Source organism: Bombyx mori, chromosome 22 (assembly GCF_030269925.1).
Source record: "Bombyx mori chromosome 22, ASM3026992v2".
Taxonomy (NCBI): Eukaryota; Metazoa; Arthropoda; class Insecta; order Lepidoptera; family Bombycidae; genus Bombyx; species Bombyx mori.
Genome location: NC_085128.1, coordinates 1,255,442 through 1,274,643, shown reverse-complemented (window position 1 = coordinate 1,274,643; position 19,202 = coordinate 1,255,442). Strand labels below are relative to the sequence as shown.

Genomic DNA, 19,202 nt, shown 5'->3' with positions numbered 1-19,202 from the left:
ATCACTTTCAATTATTTTATTTTCAATGTCTGTTTGCTTTTCATTATAATTTTTTTCTAAACAAATTAATTGAGTATTTTCTTCGACTACCTGAATATGTCTAGCATGAATTATTCTATTATTTAATAAAACTCTATAACCATTCTCAGTGTAACCTACCAACACTCCTAGTTGGGCTTTATCGTCCCATTTACTTTTCCTTAAAACTTCTGGAACCCTTACATAGACTTTACTTCCATAAATCTTTAAATGTTCTACATTTGGTTTAATACCAAAAAATATTTCATAAGGAGTTTTATTCTCTACTGTATTAGCAATTGTTCGATTTTTTAAATATGCTGCTGTTTTTATAACTTCAGGCCAATATCTTCTGTGAATTTTAGCTTCTCTCATTAAGCATCTACCTATATCCATAGCAGACCTGTTATACCTTTCTGCTACCCCATTTAATTCATGAACATAAGGTGGACATGGTAATAGCTCTATCCCCTTATGTCTGATGAAATCATAGATATCTCGATTTAAATATTCTTTGCCATTATCGCACTGTAATTTCTTAACTCTTTTATTAAATTTATTTTCTACTAAATTAACAAATTCTATAAAACAACTTGCAGTTTCTGCTTTACTTTTAATACAAAAAATTCTTGTACATTTACTATAGTCATCAATAAAGGTCAAAAAATATTTTTCTCCACCATATCCAGTTGTGCTATGTGGACCATTTAGATCAGTATGAATCAGTTCTAAAATTTCCTTCGTTTTGGTTCTATTATTTTTAAAAGGTACATTAGTCATTTTGCTTTCAATACAATTTGAACATTTCATTTCTGTGCTTTCAATCTTGTCCGGCAAACCTTCTACTAATTTGTTATTTATTAATTTGTTTAAATACTGAAAATTTACATGACCAAGTGCCCTATGCCATTTCTCTTTATCAGTTAATTTTAACGAATTTACATACATTTTATCACTGTCAATTTTTGAAATAAAACTTTTTATGTAGTACAAGTTGTCTATTTTATTAGCAATAACTATTAATTCTTTAGATTGGTTATATATTTTTGCATTTTCATTTCTTGCTACTATAGTGCAATTTTTGGTTATTTTTGAAAAACTTAACAAATTTTGCTTAATATCTTTGACAAAATATACATTTTTAAGATCAATGTGTTTTTCATTATAATCATTTTTAAAATAGATTTTAATAGTACCTACTTTAGTTGCTTTTAACATTTTACCATCTGGCAATTTCACATCAATGGGAATATTTAAATCTACATAATTATAAAAACATGTATCATTCTTTATAATATGATCGGTACACCCACTATCTAACAACCAATTAATTTCATTAATATTATCATAATCCCCTTCGGTACACCCCATTACCTGATTTACTTTCGGATTAGACACCTGGGCTGTCCATGACTCTTTTGAAGAGCTGTCCCGCTGAGTGCTCGACGACTCACCTCTGGTATGATTTTGAGCTCTGGCTCTGCCACGACCTTGATAGAATCCACCTCTGTAATAACCTCTTTGTAGACCTTGCTGTCGTTGACTGGTTGAATATCTTCCTTGGTAGTTTTTCTGATACCAACAATCTTTCTTGAGATGACCTGTCTTTCCACATATAAAACATTGAACTTTAGTTTTCGTTGAGAATGTACTTATATTACTCTTCTTATCTGGGTCACTTGTCATATTTTTTTCTTTTATTTTAGATTTTACATAATCCACTGTTCTTTGTTCTTCTGGAATTACATCAATAAAATCTCCAATGTAACTGTAGCTTGGAGGTAAGGCTCTGAGCAAATATCTCATCTTCTCGGGTTCATTTATAATCCCACCAGCCGCTTTGAAATCATTCGTTGTTTTTTCGAAATCAACAAAAAAATCTTCTACGGTACTGTAATTGTTTAATTTAACCTCTTCAAGTTTTCCTCTACATATTATTTGCATAGCAGTAGACTGTGTTAAATACATGTTGTCCAACTTTTTCAACATATCGTAAGCCGTTGTACATTCACTAATATATTCTAATTGTCTATCAGAAATTGTGCTCATTATTATAGTTCTTGCTTTTAAATCCATTTTCTTCCACTCGGCCTCTTGACTTTTATACTTAGCAGACATAATGCAAATGGCGGGCTCGTTACAATCTTTGTATTCTAGTAAAGTTACTAACCTTAATTTCCAGCTTGAATAATTTGCACCATCAAAAATGGGCATCATTATGTCTTCTATCTTTGCTTGTTTAGCCATTTTCTTGATAATAATGTCGAACGAGTTAAATTAGACGAGACGCCAACTATTTTGCACGTGGTCTTTTTAACGTTCTTATTAAACAATTTTCAATTGAACCACGAACTTCTTTAATTCAATGGACTTCTTTAATTCAATCACGAGTTTTTTTTTTAACTTTTATAACAACCTTTTTTTTTTTTTAAACAACCACGAGTTCTTTTTTAACAACCACGCTCTGCTACCATGTTGAGGTTGTTTTTAAATAAAGGAGACCAGTAGTGCTCTAGACAAATGTATTTGCGGAAAAGGAAGAAGGGAGCCATGACAGACACATTTAAATAAAAAATCATAGACTACTATAAATCATCATTATAAAATTACATGCAACCATAGATTACAACATTGATCTTGAATGAAAAAACCTCGCTTGAAGTTGTCCAAACACATAATAATACCGAACAGATCTTTTCATAATATTAAGTAACATAGACTAGTTTTAGGTATACTTATTTTGTAAAGTAATTTAATAAAAACATACGTATGTAGCGTTGTCAACACCTACATAAATTGAAAAGAGATAGTGCAGAGTTTCTTGTCTATTTTTCTCAGTAATTATTTGAAACTGTTCGTTAAAGCCGACTCGAATAAAATTTATTTTGATTTTTAAATGAAATTTTTAAAGTAGAGCCTCATTCCCAGCGCATCGCACAAAACGTCAGCGGATCGCGCTGGCACCGACATAATAATTTATTTTGTCATTTCGTATCACAATGTCTTACTACCAGGCACAGTAATGAAGACGTCACGATTTTCGGGACATCCCTGTAATTTCGCGAACAGATTAATAAACGGGTGCTCGCTTTTTCAACATGAAGAACTCAGAGCGTAACGGGATCTCACCGTCTCTCTCGCCTTAGCAATGTGTGTATTTCGTCGTGTAATTTATTTATTGAATATAACTTGATAGGTGTTTTGTGTGTATGCGTTTTTTAATCTAGAAGTGTTATGTGATTCTGGACTCTAGTTGTCATAACATAAATGTCAGAATCATTTAATTTAGTCGTCGTGGCCTAAAGGATAAGACGCCCGGTGTATTTGTGTCGAGCGATGTACCAATTTTCGAATCCCGCAGGCGGGTACCAATTTTTCTAATGAAATACATACTTAGTTCACGATTGGCTTCCACGGCGAAGGGATAGCATCGTGTAATAAAAATCAAACCCGCAAAATTATAATTTGCACAATTACTGATGATAGGACATCTTAGAAGTCCACACGGGTAGGTACCACCACCCTGCCTATTTCTGCCGTGAAGCAGTAATGCGTTTCGGTTTGAAGGGTATTGTTAAAACTGAGACCTTACAACGCATGTCTCAAGGTGGGTGGCGGTATTTACGTTGTTGATGTCTATGGACTCCGGTTACCACTTAACACCAGGTGGGCAGTGAGCCCGTCCGACCATCTAATCAATAAAAAAAAAAAAAAAAAAACTAGAAACATGAGACTGCGGTTTTATATTTAGTTGACTTTGAGTCCCACTATGAGACGACAGGTTGAAATTTTAATTTTATTGAATAGCAACTGCTCCTTGGATACATAAATGAAATAGCCATACTAGTACCTATCACGCCAACTCCCAACAAATCCTTAAAATTTTAAAATGAATAATAAAAAAATATTTAACAAAATCGAACATAAACAAATTTGCAGAAATGTAATATTTAGTCGTAGTTGTCACAACTTCCGTCAAACAATATTTCATAAACAATTTGTGCTTTTCCCACACCCCCGCTAATTGCCACCACGTGCGGCCCACAATAGTACACCTTGACAATCGCCTGTTATTGTCATGGGCAGGTAGAAACAAAAATATTAGTGTCGGCTGCAAGACCTCTGCCCGTGGGAAGACTGGCGCAGGTAATTGTTATTCGAATTGTTCACTTAATTGTTTGTTGTTTTTGTCTCTGGAAAATAATGATAATCCTGACAACATAAAAAATTGTGAAAGTGTGTCCGTTTGATTTGTCCTTCTTTTATACAGCCACAAAACATCTTAATCTACATTTGTTTAACGTTTATTTCAAGACAATGAAACTTAGTTTTAACTCTAAAAACTGATATTCGAAGACTTTAACTGTGAAACGGCAAAGAACTAGTGTGTCTTTTTTTATTGACCTCGTAGTCAGACGAACATACGACCCACCTGATGGTGAGTGGTTAACGTCACTCATGGACTTCAGCAATGCCAGGGGCAGAGACAAGCCACTGCCTACCGTCATGATCATTTCGATTGTATAGCATTAAGATCTCATCCTTCAGAGGGCCATATTGTTTGCGAGAGAAAGAGATAAATGGTTGAAAAAAATCAGAATAGTTATACGCATTCACAGTACTCTACAAGTAGAACCTAAATATGAACAAGGAAACAAGTTTGATGGATAAATAAAATAATGTTAGTCTTACTACCAGATGAATCACGCGGAAGGAGAACCACTGGATTCCTGGAGGCCTAAGATATCCGGACATTATTCAAAATATTAATATTACAATACCGCAGAGTTTGATGAGATAGTATTGATCACTATTTGAGCTAGGTTTAATTCTGTTCTGTGTACCACATATGGAGTAATTGTTACATACAGACCCGAATGCGTAAAAATTAAGCAAAAGTAATGTCTTCAAGCCCGAATTCTTGACGCCATGATATATTAACCATAGTTATTAGACACTTCCTCGACGAAGCGATTTGAATGATCATGATCAATTATGAATGCGACGAACCAGTGATAATTTGAACTCTTCAAATTGCAGTTCAATCTCGCATTTTTAATCGTCAATAAATTATTTCTGACGTTTCGAATACCTTACAGTTTTGACACATGACTGTGACCAGTGTGCGCAATAAGTAACGATATTATTATATTTTTAATTATTGGAACGAAGTATCTTATGGGACGTTGCGGAGGGGTACCCTAACCGGGAAAAAACGTCCGTAACGTAAGATTTTTATTAGTAATGCACACAGTGTACGACTTAACTTTGTAAAAAAATAACATATTTTTTTACCTTTTACTGACCACGATCTCAGAGCGTTCGTTTGCGCAATACACTAACTCTTATGTAAACAACCGTGAATGAAGTGTACCACAATAAGTTCGCACGTTACCGAATGAGCGTAGGTTGTTGCGAAACCTCCAGTTTTATTTTCTTTATACCTCGAATAGAACTTAAAATTAATATTTTTATAATAAGGAACTTCGTTCCTATCCGGTGTCCCACGACACCACACATATTTTTCTTTTAATTACGTCGTAGAAAAAGTCGCCATTTAGATACCACTAGTGCGTATCCAGATATGATATCCTTTCTTTAAAAAAAAGCCAAAAAATAATGCGTCAGAAGTGTGATTAGTCCTCGAGAATTAACCATGTCTTTGAGCAATGACAGTAATTGATAAAATTAAATAAAATCAGAGCTTAATAATAATTTTAAAACAATATTGTACATCCAGATGTACATGTTTTTTTTATAAATTGAGATGTTTTCATTCGACACCTCTAATTGCTTTACTACCGTCGTCGGAGCAAAAAAAAAAGCGCAAAAAGTGTCCCAAAGCTGTGATCTCAGCAGGACGCACGTGCGTCAAAGCTCCGCCGGTAACAAAAGGTAAGTTCCGGTGTTTAGGGACGGCTTTAAGATATATCAGAATAGTACGAGGTTAATAGACAAACTTAGGGTTCTGTACATTTTTATATCATGTGTAATAAGTTGAATGATACCTAATGAAATGAACCTAAAATAAGTTTTTGTTTTTTTTTCTATAGGTAAAGTATTCCGAATATTTCGACAGTTGATTGATTCGATTTTTGACGAGACTGGTTGTTAACGTAAATTACTCTAATAATTACACAGCTCCAGTAAAAATTCGATATTAATGAGCCGTTATCTGTTGACATCAGCTTGGCTTGATATCTCGCTGACACAATTGTCCCGCCGACCACATTCATGTCTTCAGATGAACGGCAGCATTTTTTCGTTGACCATCAAAGGCATATCTGATGAATGGTCATCGTCAATACTAGAAGCACAGTCTAGCCGCCTAGCCTGAGGGATTGTTTCAAACCGCAAAGTAGAATACTTCATATCGAAAAAAAAAAAAATTTGGATGGATTTTTTAATGGTTTCAGGATGTCTATATTGAACCCTAAAATCGGTCATTCATGCCATTTATGAATGGGCGGTCTACCTGCAGGTAAGGGAGGCGGAACGCTCTCATGATACTGTTTACCTTTTCTGACCGGATGCCAGGCTCGTGAACAGTTAGGTCACCCATTCAATCTTAGAGACACATTCATGTGCTTCGTGTGATTTTTTTATTCGTAATTTGTCAAAGCAGTAACTCTGTGGTGGTGGTTTTATGTCATTGATGACTTAATATTACATTCGCAGTTTTCCCCTACGAGCTCGAAGGTTTCTTTTGATGCTTATATTTGAGGTTTATATTATATCAGTAATAGTTTTGTGGGTTTATGGTCAATTGAAATCTTCTTCGCATTTTTTTTGTACCAAAATATCTAATTTGCATTCCAGCACGTATTAAATTATGTAGTGTGGTAGATGAAAAGTTATTCGGGACGTGAGCAACAGTTACTTATCTCTACATAGAGACCAAAAAAACGCTACACAATCCACTGGCACATATATAATATTATTGCTATATGAAATAATTGTACAGTTCGTAGCATGGCAAGGTCGTGGGCCTACGTCTGAGGTCACAGCTACGCGGCTACGCGCTACACTCTGTAGACGTCGTCTACGGAGCGCCAGGCGTCACCAACCGCCGCTACAATGAGTAGACAGTCATAGTGCTCGGAAAAGCTATTGAAGCATAACTAAAATTGTATTTTTTTACATTTTAATGTGTGACTATAAACTTTGTGATTGACTGTGACTAACTAAATTAGAATACATAGTTGAATATTTTTTTTATGTTGGGGTGAAGACGAACGTAGCCGTTAATGTCATTTTAATTTGCAATTCACAAGTTCTTCACAATTTCTATCCCAGCTGCTCTGGAATGTCCACATTCCCAGACACAAAAAGTACTGGGAGAGTGTAGCTAAGAAGCTCGTTATCAAGTGCGAGTGGACGAGTCGTTCTCACCCCTTCTAATTAGTAAGAAGTAGTGCAACTGAAGGATTCTGCGGGCGATGGTTGCTCGGAGCGGCGAGTATTTCGGTGCGGGCGGGTCGTGAATCAGCGCGGCGGCCGGCGAGAGGGCAGTCGCGCGCCGACCGCCGACCGAGCCGCACCGTGCGTCGGCAGCGAGGAGCGAGCGAGCGCTGCGATGGCGCGATGAAGACCCGCGGGCGCGCGGCGTTGTGCTGGGCTGTGCTGTGCGTGTGCTGTGTGGGCGCGGTGGCTGCGCCGCGCCGCCTCTACTGCGAGCGAGCCGACGTGGCCTGGCGCGCCTACCGCGCTCCCGCCGCCTTCGAGGCGCGCGTGCAGTCGCTGGCCGCCGACGCCGCCACCGTGCAGGTCCGCCGCGTGTTGCGAGACCGCGGCCGCTGGCTGCACGAGGACGCCGTCGTCCGCCTCAAGCTGCCGCCCGAGGACCTCGAGTGCTTGGGACGATTCGAAGTGCCCTTGAAGAACAGACGGAACTATATCGTGTTCGCGGAGAGGCGGGGCCGCACGGCCGTCGCGCTCGGCCCGCCGCTGAAGAGAACCGGGAAGTTGCTCAAGAGGATCCGGGCGGTCTACAAGTCTGGATACAGTGAGTGCCTAGTGATACTGCACCGTACGTGGAGCGCCCGACCACATGGAACGTCGCGCCCTACGCGCGGGGGCGACCGCTCGACCCTCGCCCCGCCGTTGTTTTGATTCGCTCGCCGGCTTCCATGTGGTCACTGCATGCTTAGTACTAAGAGGTAAACCGTATCGGTTCCGAACGAGATTCACCGAGCGCGCGGTGTATAAATAGAAATAGAGATCCTAATATATTTTATAAGTAACGATCTGTGTGCGACGACTGCAGGTGTATCATTAAACGAGTGGCTATTATGAGTCCGTTTTAGGATCGAATAGTTGTCGAGACAGAGGTGGCCGGCGAAACGTTTAGTACGCACGCGACTTGCGGACCCACCTCATTTATGCACCCCTCATAAACGGTCAGCTAGATAAGGAAACGGACAAAGTCTTTGAACGAAACTTTAACTTCTCCACTCTATTAATGAAATTTATCGTCTCTACATTTGACGCTACATTTCATAACACATTCACATATTTATGTCCGTGTTTTTTATAATACAACAACAATATGAAAAATTTTAACACTACTAGACTTACATTATATGTTGCATAAAATAAAAAAATGCCAAAATACGACAGTTTAATACAAATGGATTGAAATTAAATTTTAATGTCTCTACATAAAGTCGTTACCAATATATTTTCCGTGCGTCTACCTACCAATCTGATTTTCGCTCATCTATAAGCGTAAGCTTTAGACTTGATTAAAATGAAATAGGATAAAACGTGGAAACAAAATGTCATGAGCATTGATGAACTGTCTGCAGGTTCATAAACCATATTTTATATTATGTAAATGCAAAAATCATTAGTTCCGATTTAAGAGGCGAGATGGACATTATAAAATATACACCAAAATTGACTCAAGTAAGCACTGAATACCAAGCTAGATCGTCTAATTACATTTAAGATCCAGCTAAAAAAGCTAAAACGCCCCATTTATGAAATTATTATAACTAATGGTCCCCCAGTAGTCGAAATACGGCTATAATTAATTGAAATTATAAGTTTTAAAATTATTACGGTTCTATTGTCAAATACTATTAAACTTCTTTAATAACAGACTTTGCCAAGTTTACACTATAGACAAATAATGTTAAAGATCTATGTATTCTCAATTTGATCACAGATATTTAAACAATAACTAAAGTTTAACGAAAGTTTCAGATGTGTGTGTGTCAAGTACATGCTAGTGTGTGCAAAGTTTTTTTAATTCATTTATTGTATTTTTTATTCATAATTCAAAAAATATGAACATCTAGCACTCATTCTCTATATTCTCTATAAGTGAAAGAAATATCATACTTCTCCGTCCCGCAATTTTCGTAAAAAGGGCTACCAAGGTTTTTGCTTCACGTATTAATTTATAAATAACGTAAAAACTATAATCGTGAATTTACACGATACTTTTACAGTATTTAAATGATAACAGTTTTTTTTATTTAAAAAAAATACACTGTGAGAGATTGTCGACATTGATTCATCGGAGGAGCTAAGATCGTTTGACAGCTTCTGACAAGTCACAACTAGAGCGTGTCGTGACGTCATCGCCGATTGCCGTCCCTAATACCTGACCAATGAGTAAATAGATTTAATGCTCTTCATAATTTAGGTAGATATTTTATATGCATTAATAAAAAATTGCGAACAGATATTTTTTTTGGCTTTTTAAAAATATGTTTTATGTTTAAGCCTCTAATGCATCTGAGTGGTGAGTGGCTATGAAATTTTATAAAAGAGAGCAGAATTACTTCTAAGTCCGATCGTTTCTGTGTCCTCAGAAAATGCTAAATTTTTCTGCCAAATTTGTGAACGTATTTCTGAAAGTCCAAAATAATTTCCTTTGAAATTCACATAGCTTTATGGGAGATGTTGCAGCATAAAGCAGTTAGATAGTTCTTTATTATAGTAAAATATGATGTTGGTTTATTGCGAGTACTATTTCCCAAAGTCACTAAGCAGGAATTGTTTTCTATGCTCCGAATACCGAAAATAAATACGAGACAATAACAACTACACTCTGAGTCTGAGCACCAAACATCTTTCACAAGGATACTGCGGAAATCGAATTCGGACCTCATTAATTCAAGTCACCTCCGCTAACCACTACAACGTTTCTTAGATTCGCGAATCTCAATTCTATCATTATAATTAATAACTAAAAATAATTTAATGGAATTCGTGGATGCAGGACATGGTAGTGCAATGTAAAGGGGGAAAAGGTCGACCGAAGAAGACATGAATGGAGTATGTGAATGATGATATGAGAAAGAGAGGATTGTGTTAATGTGACGGCTAATAGAAGAGAATGGAATAGAAAGACTCGCTTTGCCGATCCCACCTAGTGAGACAAGGTGGAAACAAAGAAGAAGAATTCAATGGAATTCGCCAAGCTAATTATTAATTTAGTTAATGACGTAAGCAAGAATATAGGATTTTGCTATTTTATAAAATAAATTGATCAAAAAACAGTACTTACCAGCCAGTTCTCGTGCGAATCTAAAACAACAATGGATAACTGGATCCGAATTTACGAGATCTCATCTAAAATTGTTCATAAGCCGCGACCACGCTTATCTGTTTTTATAAGCTGACGCTGGTAATATTTGCATTTGACTCATCTATAGCATTCTCGGAGAAAACATTATAGCTGGTGATTTTCTGTGTGCATGTCAATTAAAAGATATATAGGTGCATTTGCGGGATGCTTAAACACCACTAACCTCTGATCAATTGTCAGTATACTAATTTGTTTCCTTATCTCTCCCTCTAAATCTTGAAATAAATCTACTAGGCGGTTTTCATGCGTTTTATAGGTGAGTCAGTTGATTCTCTATTGCTATTGAGGCATCTACTTCGGCGATCATATAGCTCACCACCTGTAAAACTTATTCTGTAGAAAGTTAACAAAAATATTGTTCTGGTAATTACAAGGCAACTACTCTATTGAAAGTGTGGCGCTAAGGCATTCTGTTTACGTTGCCGGGCCGGTTGTTAGCAAAATGTTTACGAATCTGGACATCATCCGTCGTTTTTTCTTTGTTAATGTCGGTTTAGTTTTCATTGTTCGATTGTAAATCTGTCTTTACGTTTTTGATGTGAGTTTCGGGCGCATTATATGAATTAAATTTAAAATATCTTTGATTTAAATTATCCGTTTCTATGACGTAATTAATAAATTTACAATTCGATTTTCTGTAACTATTAGCATCATCCTTGTATATAAGGTTTGAAGATGTCAAGGACATGTCAAGTGGCTATGTCAGCCCTTAAACACAACACATTACAAAATGTATGCCGAAATTTCGATAGTGGTACCTATTCGTAAGGGCTAGAGTAGGATTTTGACCTAATTTTTATACGAAACCCGCGTGAAATAACAATCCGATCCGGCAGTAGATTAAGTGAAGAACTCCTCTTGTTTGAGCAATTCTCTCAGGTTGAGCCCGTGAGATCACCTACGATTAGGTAGGGAAAAATACCGCCAGTACATACCCGAGAGGAATTAAAAAGAAAGATACATAGGTGTAGAACGGGAAACTCCAATGCGGCTTAAAGAAGCTCTTGTTAAATCTGTTAAGCGTTTTATCAATACATAGTTTAAAACAAAGTCGCTTTCTCTGTCCCTGTGTATACTTAAATCTTTAAAACTACGCAACGGATTTTTTTAATAAATAGAGTGATTGAAGAGGAAGGTTTATATATGTATAATAACATCTATTAAATAGTGGAGAAATCACTAATAAATTACAGTTTCCAAAGCGAAGCGAGGGCGGGTCGCTAGTTGGTCTATATAATCTTGAATACAAAGTTTACCGTAAAGACTGTGCTATCTGTACCCTTATTAGTTCGAGTTTTGTAAAACCTTAAACAATGTTTTCTAATGAAACCAAGCTCAATGTAAAAAAAGATTCAACTTTAACGCTTTGTAATGGTGCAATGAACACGTGCTCCTACGATTATGGATTCTAGTTTTTATTATTCAAGATGCTTGGCCGTTGTAATTAGATGATAATACTTGTACTTCCACTTTCAAGAGTTTTGCATAGTCATTTGTTACATCATCATCATCATCATGCTTTCCTATTACCCTCTGCTGGGGTGTAGGGCTCGAATCAAATTTTTCCATTTATATCGGTCTTGGGCAGTCTGTTCTAGCTCCTCCCATGTCATGCCCAAGACCCCTAGCTCCTGCTCCACCGAGCGACGCCAAGTTGTTCTGGGGCGGCCTCTCTTCCTTTTACCAGACACTTTCCAGGTCAGTGCTCTCTTTGATAGCACTGACTGACATTTGTTACATACTTTATTTTAATCAAAACTTTAAAATTAAACTATAAAACCAAAAACACACGGCTTAATAGCGAGTCGATATACGACTTAAAATAATCACATTAGGCACAAAGCAATGGAATTGTCATCAGTAAGTGTGCAGATTCTAAAGACAATCAGACGTCTTAAAGTTGGTTAAAAACACATTGAAATTATCCGTTCATATATAGATGCCGGTCAAGCTAATTAAATCTTTTTAATAACTCTCCATTATTTCAGAAGTACTTGTTAAGACAAATTCGAAGTAGTATCAAACATGAGAAGCACAGTAGTAGCTATTCAAGCGTTTTGTCATTAATATCTGTTTCTGTAGAGGGTGGGCGAGGAAACAGCTCTTCGAAGCTTATAGTTCTAATGTTGGAGACCAAATTGTATTGTAAGCAGCAGCTTTATTAGAAATATGAAAAGAAAATTTAACTCAGCATATATAGACACTAGGTGGTAGCGCTTTTATTGATGGATTGTAATTGAGTGTTCTTCCTGTGTAAAGAAGAGAATAAATAAGTTTGTACTGCTTCTAATTAAATTGTTTTTCAACCAAAAACCAATAGCCCAATAAACTTTCATTACGAAACGATACCTCCTTCACGACAGACAAAACTGGATGCTATTCCTTTGCTATTTAAAGTTTTACAGCTTAATCTAGTTTATGATTTAAAATTTTTAACGTTTTAATTCTTTTTCTACGCAATCAAATACATACAAACGCGCGAAAAAATGCCCAAGATAAACAGCGGAACTTGATGATGGCGAATTATGAGCAATTGTTTTATTGTTACTTCAATTCAAAGAGATGTTTTTTTTGTCATGTTTAAGCTTAATAGTGAATATTCAGTATGCGGTTTAGGTAGACCATAGCAATACTTATTTGCAAAAGGCTTCCCGCGCATTTTATAGCTCTGCTGTGAATTCCTAAGCTTTACAAGACTGCTGAGGAGACAAACAGAGCATCTTAATTAGACTGTTAAGGCTGTTAATCACAAGGTAAATTTTTTGGTTTATTTTTTTCTTGTCACCTCACTTAGTTCTTATCTTGTCAAGTCGCGGTATGTGTTACACTTTAGTTGTGTATGTGCCGCAATTCTGATCACCCTGCCTATTTCTGCGCAGTAATTACCAATTGACGTAGCACAGGACAGAGACGCCGGGGCATCTTTGGAGGAGGCCTTTACCCAATCCGGGGTTCTTGCTAACTAAATACTGTTTCATTACAAAACTCTCTTATTTTATCCTAAATATTAATACATACATTTATATTTATTATTTTTAAAAGACTTTGTAAAAGCAAGAACTAAATGGCTTATTATTATTATTAATTACCAATTGAGTCTTCCATGTCGGTTCAAGTTGGACGGCCGTATTTACGCCGTCGAATGCATAACATCAAACGGACGTCCAAGTTAGATAATAAACAATAACATTGAGATTATTTCACAATTCCACCGGCATTTTTCATGTCCCCGGATCGAAGTGGAAAATAAATTCGCGTTTGCTCTTCCATAAATGTGTAGCAGTACTGTGTAACTGTAATGAAATAAATGTAAATAAAAAAATAAATGTGTTGCAATATGACATTAGAGTAGATCATGGTTTCCAGTTCTCAGAGCCGGAGCGATTTAACCGAAGCAATTTAGTCATCGCGTTACCGCGATTAGACTTGCTCATAAAACGTCAAGCATCGTAATATCATAATCCCCGGTAACCGCACTCGTCGAACTCGACAGAGAGGTCGACTTGCAACCTAACCTATGCATCAGCCCGCTGAATTTCTCGCCGTATCTTCTCAGCGGGTCGCGATTCCGATCTGGTAGTAGATTCATTCGTGAAGCAGCTGCTCTTGAGTTGTTAGGTCTCTTTCGGAGGCGCTCGGGCAGCTGTTAGCAAATCCCACCCCTCTTGGCTGAGCCTCAGCTCGCCCACCTGTCCTGGTGAAACTGGAAAGGCCTCCGGGCCATCAGTAGTCATTCAATCCTAAAAAAAAAAGAAATATAATATAAAAGATGAAATTGCATTTCCGTTCGTCTTTTGTATGTAGATGATCTTTGGAAGATCCAAGTTCGGATAGTATTGGCACTTGCGTCTAGTCAGCATGGATACCGACATTCTGGCGAATCCAGTTACGGATCTATCATGTGTCATGACATAAAAATCTTTCTCTCTAAGACCTCGTGTCTTAAGGTAAGTGACGGCTATTAGGTTGTAACGTCCAGTAGAAAGTTTTTGAGATGGTAGTAACAAAACACATATCCTAGATTGACGTTCATCTGTCTACTAAAGCAACGAAGAATAAACCTTGTAAGTTATTGACCTTTGTTGACTATGGACCTTAGTAATTATTTAATAATAATTATTATTTAATTATAATTTTTACTGGTGGTAGGACCTCTTGTGAGTCCGCACGGGTAGGTACCAACACTTTGCCTATTTCTGTCGTGAAGCATTAATGCGGTTCGGTTTGAAGCTGTGTAAATAAAATCACATTGTACAAATAATAGTCATCCGTGGTCATAGCGCTTGTAATATCACCAAAATATCGGAGTAAGCTCTGTTTCGGTGGCTAAGACAGACTTGTTCATTGCGTTTCGAATTCTGAGTGTGATATTTTTTTTATTGCCCTTGTAGGCAGACGAGCACACGGCCCACCTGATGATGAGTGGTTACCGTCGCCCATGGACTTCAGCAATGCCAGGGGCAGAGCCAAGCCGCTGCCTACACTACTGTGATTAGTCGCTAATGCATAAGCAATGCTACCGGTACAGACAAGCTGGTAACTACCGCTGAAATTTATCGCAATTCCTAAATCGTGAAACGACAAAATGAGAATCTTCTTTTGAGTGGGTATCATTGCTCCGCAAAACGGGCCGAATAATACATACGAAACTTCTATATATGAAAGTCTGCCTTGAAAATGTTGATAGCAGATTCAGAGTTTCGGCAAATATCTTCAACTTTGTTATGACTGCCTCCGCGCTAAAAAAGTATATCATTTTTTTAATAGTTGCATTCAGTAGAACTTTATGATACTTATGATGTTTTACTATTTTTAACTGCCTTCAAAAAAAGTTTATTTTCATTAATAACATTCGCAATTTATGTTTCCGAAACAAGGTTTTCATTATTTTTAAATTCCATCTCAATCTCAAAGAGTAACATAACTTAACAAGATGATGAGTAAAATAGAAATAGTTTTATTTTTTTAATAGTGCACTTAGCATCGTTACGCCCTGGCACATTTCCATTATACTGGACTCGCTCCGGTAGCTTTACTGTCCTATTAAATATTAACATACGGACAATTATAAAGATTTAACGATTGTCGGCTCTATCTTTAGATTTTTTTATAACTGCCTCTGATCTTAGGCATCGTCTTAAAGCGCTGCACTTCTGTAGGATTTGAATTTTGGAAATAATTCATAGATACATACGTTCTCTTCTCTAGCTGATCATTTTTCAAACGAGACTCGAAACGCCGCTGAGTTATGGCTTTAGTTTGATGTACGTCGATGCCTCAAAACTCACCGACAATTGAATCGTATACTCGCCACTAAAAAGTAGAAGAAATTCAAACTATAAATTACAATATAGAGCAAAGCTACGTCTGATCTGTGTTGTAAAATGAGTTTTAACCTCCCTTTAAACCGAAATCCATTACAGCTATGCGGCAGAATTAGGCTACGTTGTTCACAAGACACTACATTATTGTCGATAAGGTGATTTGTCAGCCCGCATTCCTGTCATTTCTCTTAATCTATATATTAATACGTGAAGCAAAAACTTTGTACCTCTTTTTACGTAAATTACGCGGAAGGAGGAATATGAAATTTCGCACACTTATAGAGAATATAGAGAAGGAGTGCAGAACGCTATTTTTTTTTTAAATTATGCATAAAAATACTTGGAATAAATAAATAAAAACATTACACACAATACCATATATTTGACGCACATATACTCTTTGGTTTATTGATAGTCTGTGGTCAGATTGAGAATAGTTTATTATTGTTTGTCTTTAATATTATTTGTCTATAGTGCAGCCTTGGCGAAATCTGTGATTATAGATGGAAAATTTTTGATAATAAAACCATAATAATGTTCAAAGTTATAATTTAAATTAGCAATTGTCGTCGAATTTCGACTACTGGGCGACCACTAGTATTATTAACATGTTGAACTTCACTTCATGTCTATTGACGTGACAACGTCTTATAATTCGATGGAGCCGGCTACACGCACGAAAAAACATGACTCATGCGGCGTTACCTCGCTCTGAGGCGTTCCATTTAAGGCTTGAAGTGCAAACGAGAGCGCGCAACGAGCGACAAAGAGGCACAATCGGCCTCCGCGTTCGGCAGCGTTCGACATCTGTCTCTCTCCTACTTGAGTGAGCGATGCATCCGCGTGGACAGCTGCTATACAATAATACATTTACATGTTTTCGTCAAGTATGAAGTTCAGTGAAAATTGAATGTGGTGTCAATTGTTTATAGCAACGATAATTGCGATAATTGAAAAATGAAACCATTCCATCAGTATTTTCTTATGACGTTGTCACGTTCAACTATTCATCAGTAAACCGACTTTACAGTAAACCGACAGACAACCGATTTTTTTAAAAATTGAAACTCCCGTTTATAAGTATCGTACGATGAGGCATTGACACGCCAACCCACGGAACCCCAGGTCACCGATGGACGACTTACCACAATGGTGCATAGGAGCGGTGGCCTTGTAATTAACGCGTGTTTCCGTGTCCGCCCCGTCGCGATTCGATGCCCGGTGATGCTTTATTGTGTTAGTGTGTGTGTGTGTGTGTACACGGCTGTGTCATTTATGCGATGAAAAATTCTACTCTTGATAACGGCTTCTCGATTTCATCTGACAAATTTAAAAATTAATGATCGCTTTGATTTTTTGGTAAATATTGCTTTCTCGTTTTTGAAAGCCAGGTATGCATTGAATTTTTTTTTATTGCTTAGATAGGTGGAAGAGCTCACAGCCCACCTGGTATTAAGTGGTTACTGGAGCCCATAGACATCTACAACGTAAATGCACCACACACCTTGAGATATAAGTTCTGAGGTCTCAATATATTTACAACGGCTGCCCCACCCTTCAAACCGAAACGCATTACTGCTTCACGGCAGAAAAAGGCAGGGTGGTGGTACCTACCCGTGCGGACTCACAAGAGGTCCTACCACCAGTAATTTAAATTGCTCTCTCATTTTTTAAAGCCAGTTATGCATTGAATTTAAAGTCATAGGAAGTTTCACAGTTAACAATTCAGCATTGAATTAAAAATCCGCATAAAATATTAGAATATACAAATGACACACTAGCCACATGTAAACTTATCTAGTTTAATTTTGGGACCAGTAAAAATGTACGTATTACCTAATAAATGAATTCATTTCAACATAGCAGGCAGGCATTTTCTACATGACCGTATTTTAATATTGTTCAAAATGGAAAAAAAAGTTGATTCTAAAATGGAACATCGTCTATTTACTTTTACTAGTGGTCCCGCAGTAGCCGAAATTCGACTATAATTAATTGAAATTGTAAGTTTGTACACTATTATGATTGTATTTTATACTTCTATAATCACAAGACTACACTATAAAAAATATTAACAAAGACAAACCATATTCTATTCTCAATTTGACAACAGACGTCAAGAACAAAACTTTGACAATAAATAGTATGCATGCGTGTGTGCGTCAAATATATGGTATGTAGTGTGTGTAATGTTTTCTTTATTGATATAATGTATATATTTATGCATTATTTTAAAAATATATTCGCATTGTGCACTTCTTCTCTATATTCTCTATAAGTGTGGAAATTTTCATACTCCTCCGTCCGCGCAATTTTCTCAAAAAGGGATACAAAGTTTTTGCTTCACGTATTAATATATAGATAACGGTGATATGGCGTTTCGTGAGCATCAATACACCGCCCTACCTATTTCTGCCGCGTAGCATTATCGTGTTCCGGTTTCACGAATGTGACAGCCCTTTTTATACCTTTTGATGCCTATGTACTCCGGTAGTCACTGAACATTAAGTCCACTATGTTTTCTTTAGCCGTATATAATCATAATAGTATTACGCCGTAAGAGTAACGCCATCTATTGCCGAATAGTCGAACGAACATCGAAGGATATAGTAGCATCTAGAACACTCGAGAAGTAAAACGCCATCTATTGTTACATAGCGGAAGCACAATACTCGACTTGTGTGGAATATTCTTGATAATTCTAGGGATGTGGTATCGGCTATAATAGCGTTACAGAAATGGCACGCAGTCAGTTAGTAATCGGAACTACTTGAAGCGAAACAGCGAATGGATCACCTGAAGCGAAGCGGAAGAAGCGAATTGAGAATTTTAAAGTGTTTGTGAAGTGTTTAAAGTGTTTGTGAAGTGTTTTAAGTGTTCTAAGTGTTGAATACAGCTTTAACTTGTACTTTGGTAGAACATTTATTTATCCCGAACCCCAGCGCGTAAACAATAGTTACAGCTGAATAGAGACTCACGGCTGCAGTGTTGAGTGGATATCAGAGCATATAGGCCAACGTGAATGCCTGCATCCACATTGAAATACAAGATTTAAGTCTTATGTTATATGTAATAAAGACTGCCCTAATCTAACTAGAACGCACGATTGATTTGTGGCAGACAGGCACGTGCGAAATTCGCACGGTCTCACAATACGACTTATTTGTAAAAACAACTTCAAATTAATAGCAATATACAAGATCAACAACAAAATGTATACATAAATATAGAGAAGTCGCGTGCTTTAGTCTAGTACGCGA

The 19,202-nt window shown here is 37.0% G+C and overlaps 1 protein-coding gene and 1 long non-coding RNA gene across 12 annotated transcripts in view; one reads left to right on the top strand and one right to left on the bottom strand.

Annotated features, from left to right (window-relative positions):
* Positions 1-19,202, top strand: part of LOC101741910 (protein vein) — a 143,853-nt gene that overhangs the window by 21,815 nt on the left and 102,836 nt on the right. For 2 of the 3 annotated variants that reach the window (XM_004925855.5, XM_062674847.1), the window contains exon 1: positions 7,603-8,023. The exons of the other annotated variant lie outside the window; for it this stretch is intronic. In XM_004925855.5, the coding sequence (XP_004925912.2) occupies positions 7,603-8,023 (421 nt within the window). Of the gene's footprint in view, positions 1-7,602; positions 8,024-19,202 lie in introns of those variants that run through there. 3 annotated transcript variants of the gene reach the window in all.
* On the bottom strand, positions 6,934-17,952 carry LOC110385144 (uncharacterized). Of its 9 annotated transcripts, none has more exons than XR_009976054.1 (7): positions 16,170-17,952; positions 15,813-15,931; positions 14,134-14,358; positions 13,708-13,911; positions 10,782-10,937; positions 10,538-10,679; positions 6,934-7,892 (listed from the first exon to the last, which is right to left on the bottom strand). It is a non-coding gene; the product is annotated as an uncharacterized LOC110385144 (long non-coding RNA). The 9 variants fall into 9 exon arrangements; XR_009976055.1 differs by lacking the exon at positions 16,170-17,952 and adding an exon at positions 15,163-15,357 and having other exon boundaries at positions 15,813-16,161; XR_009976059.1 differs by lacking the exon at positions 16,170-17,952 and having other exon boundaries at positions 6,934-7,090; positions 7,411-7,892; positions 15,813-16,161.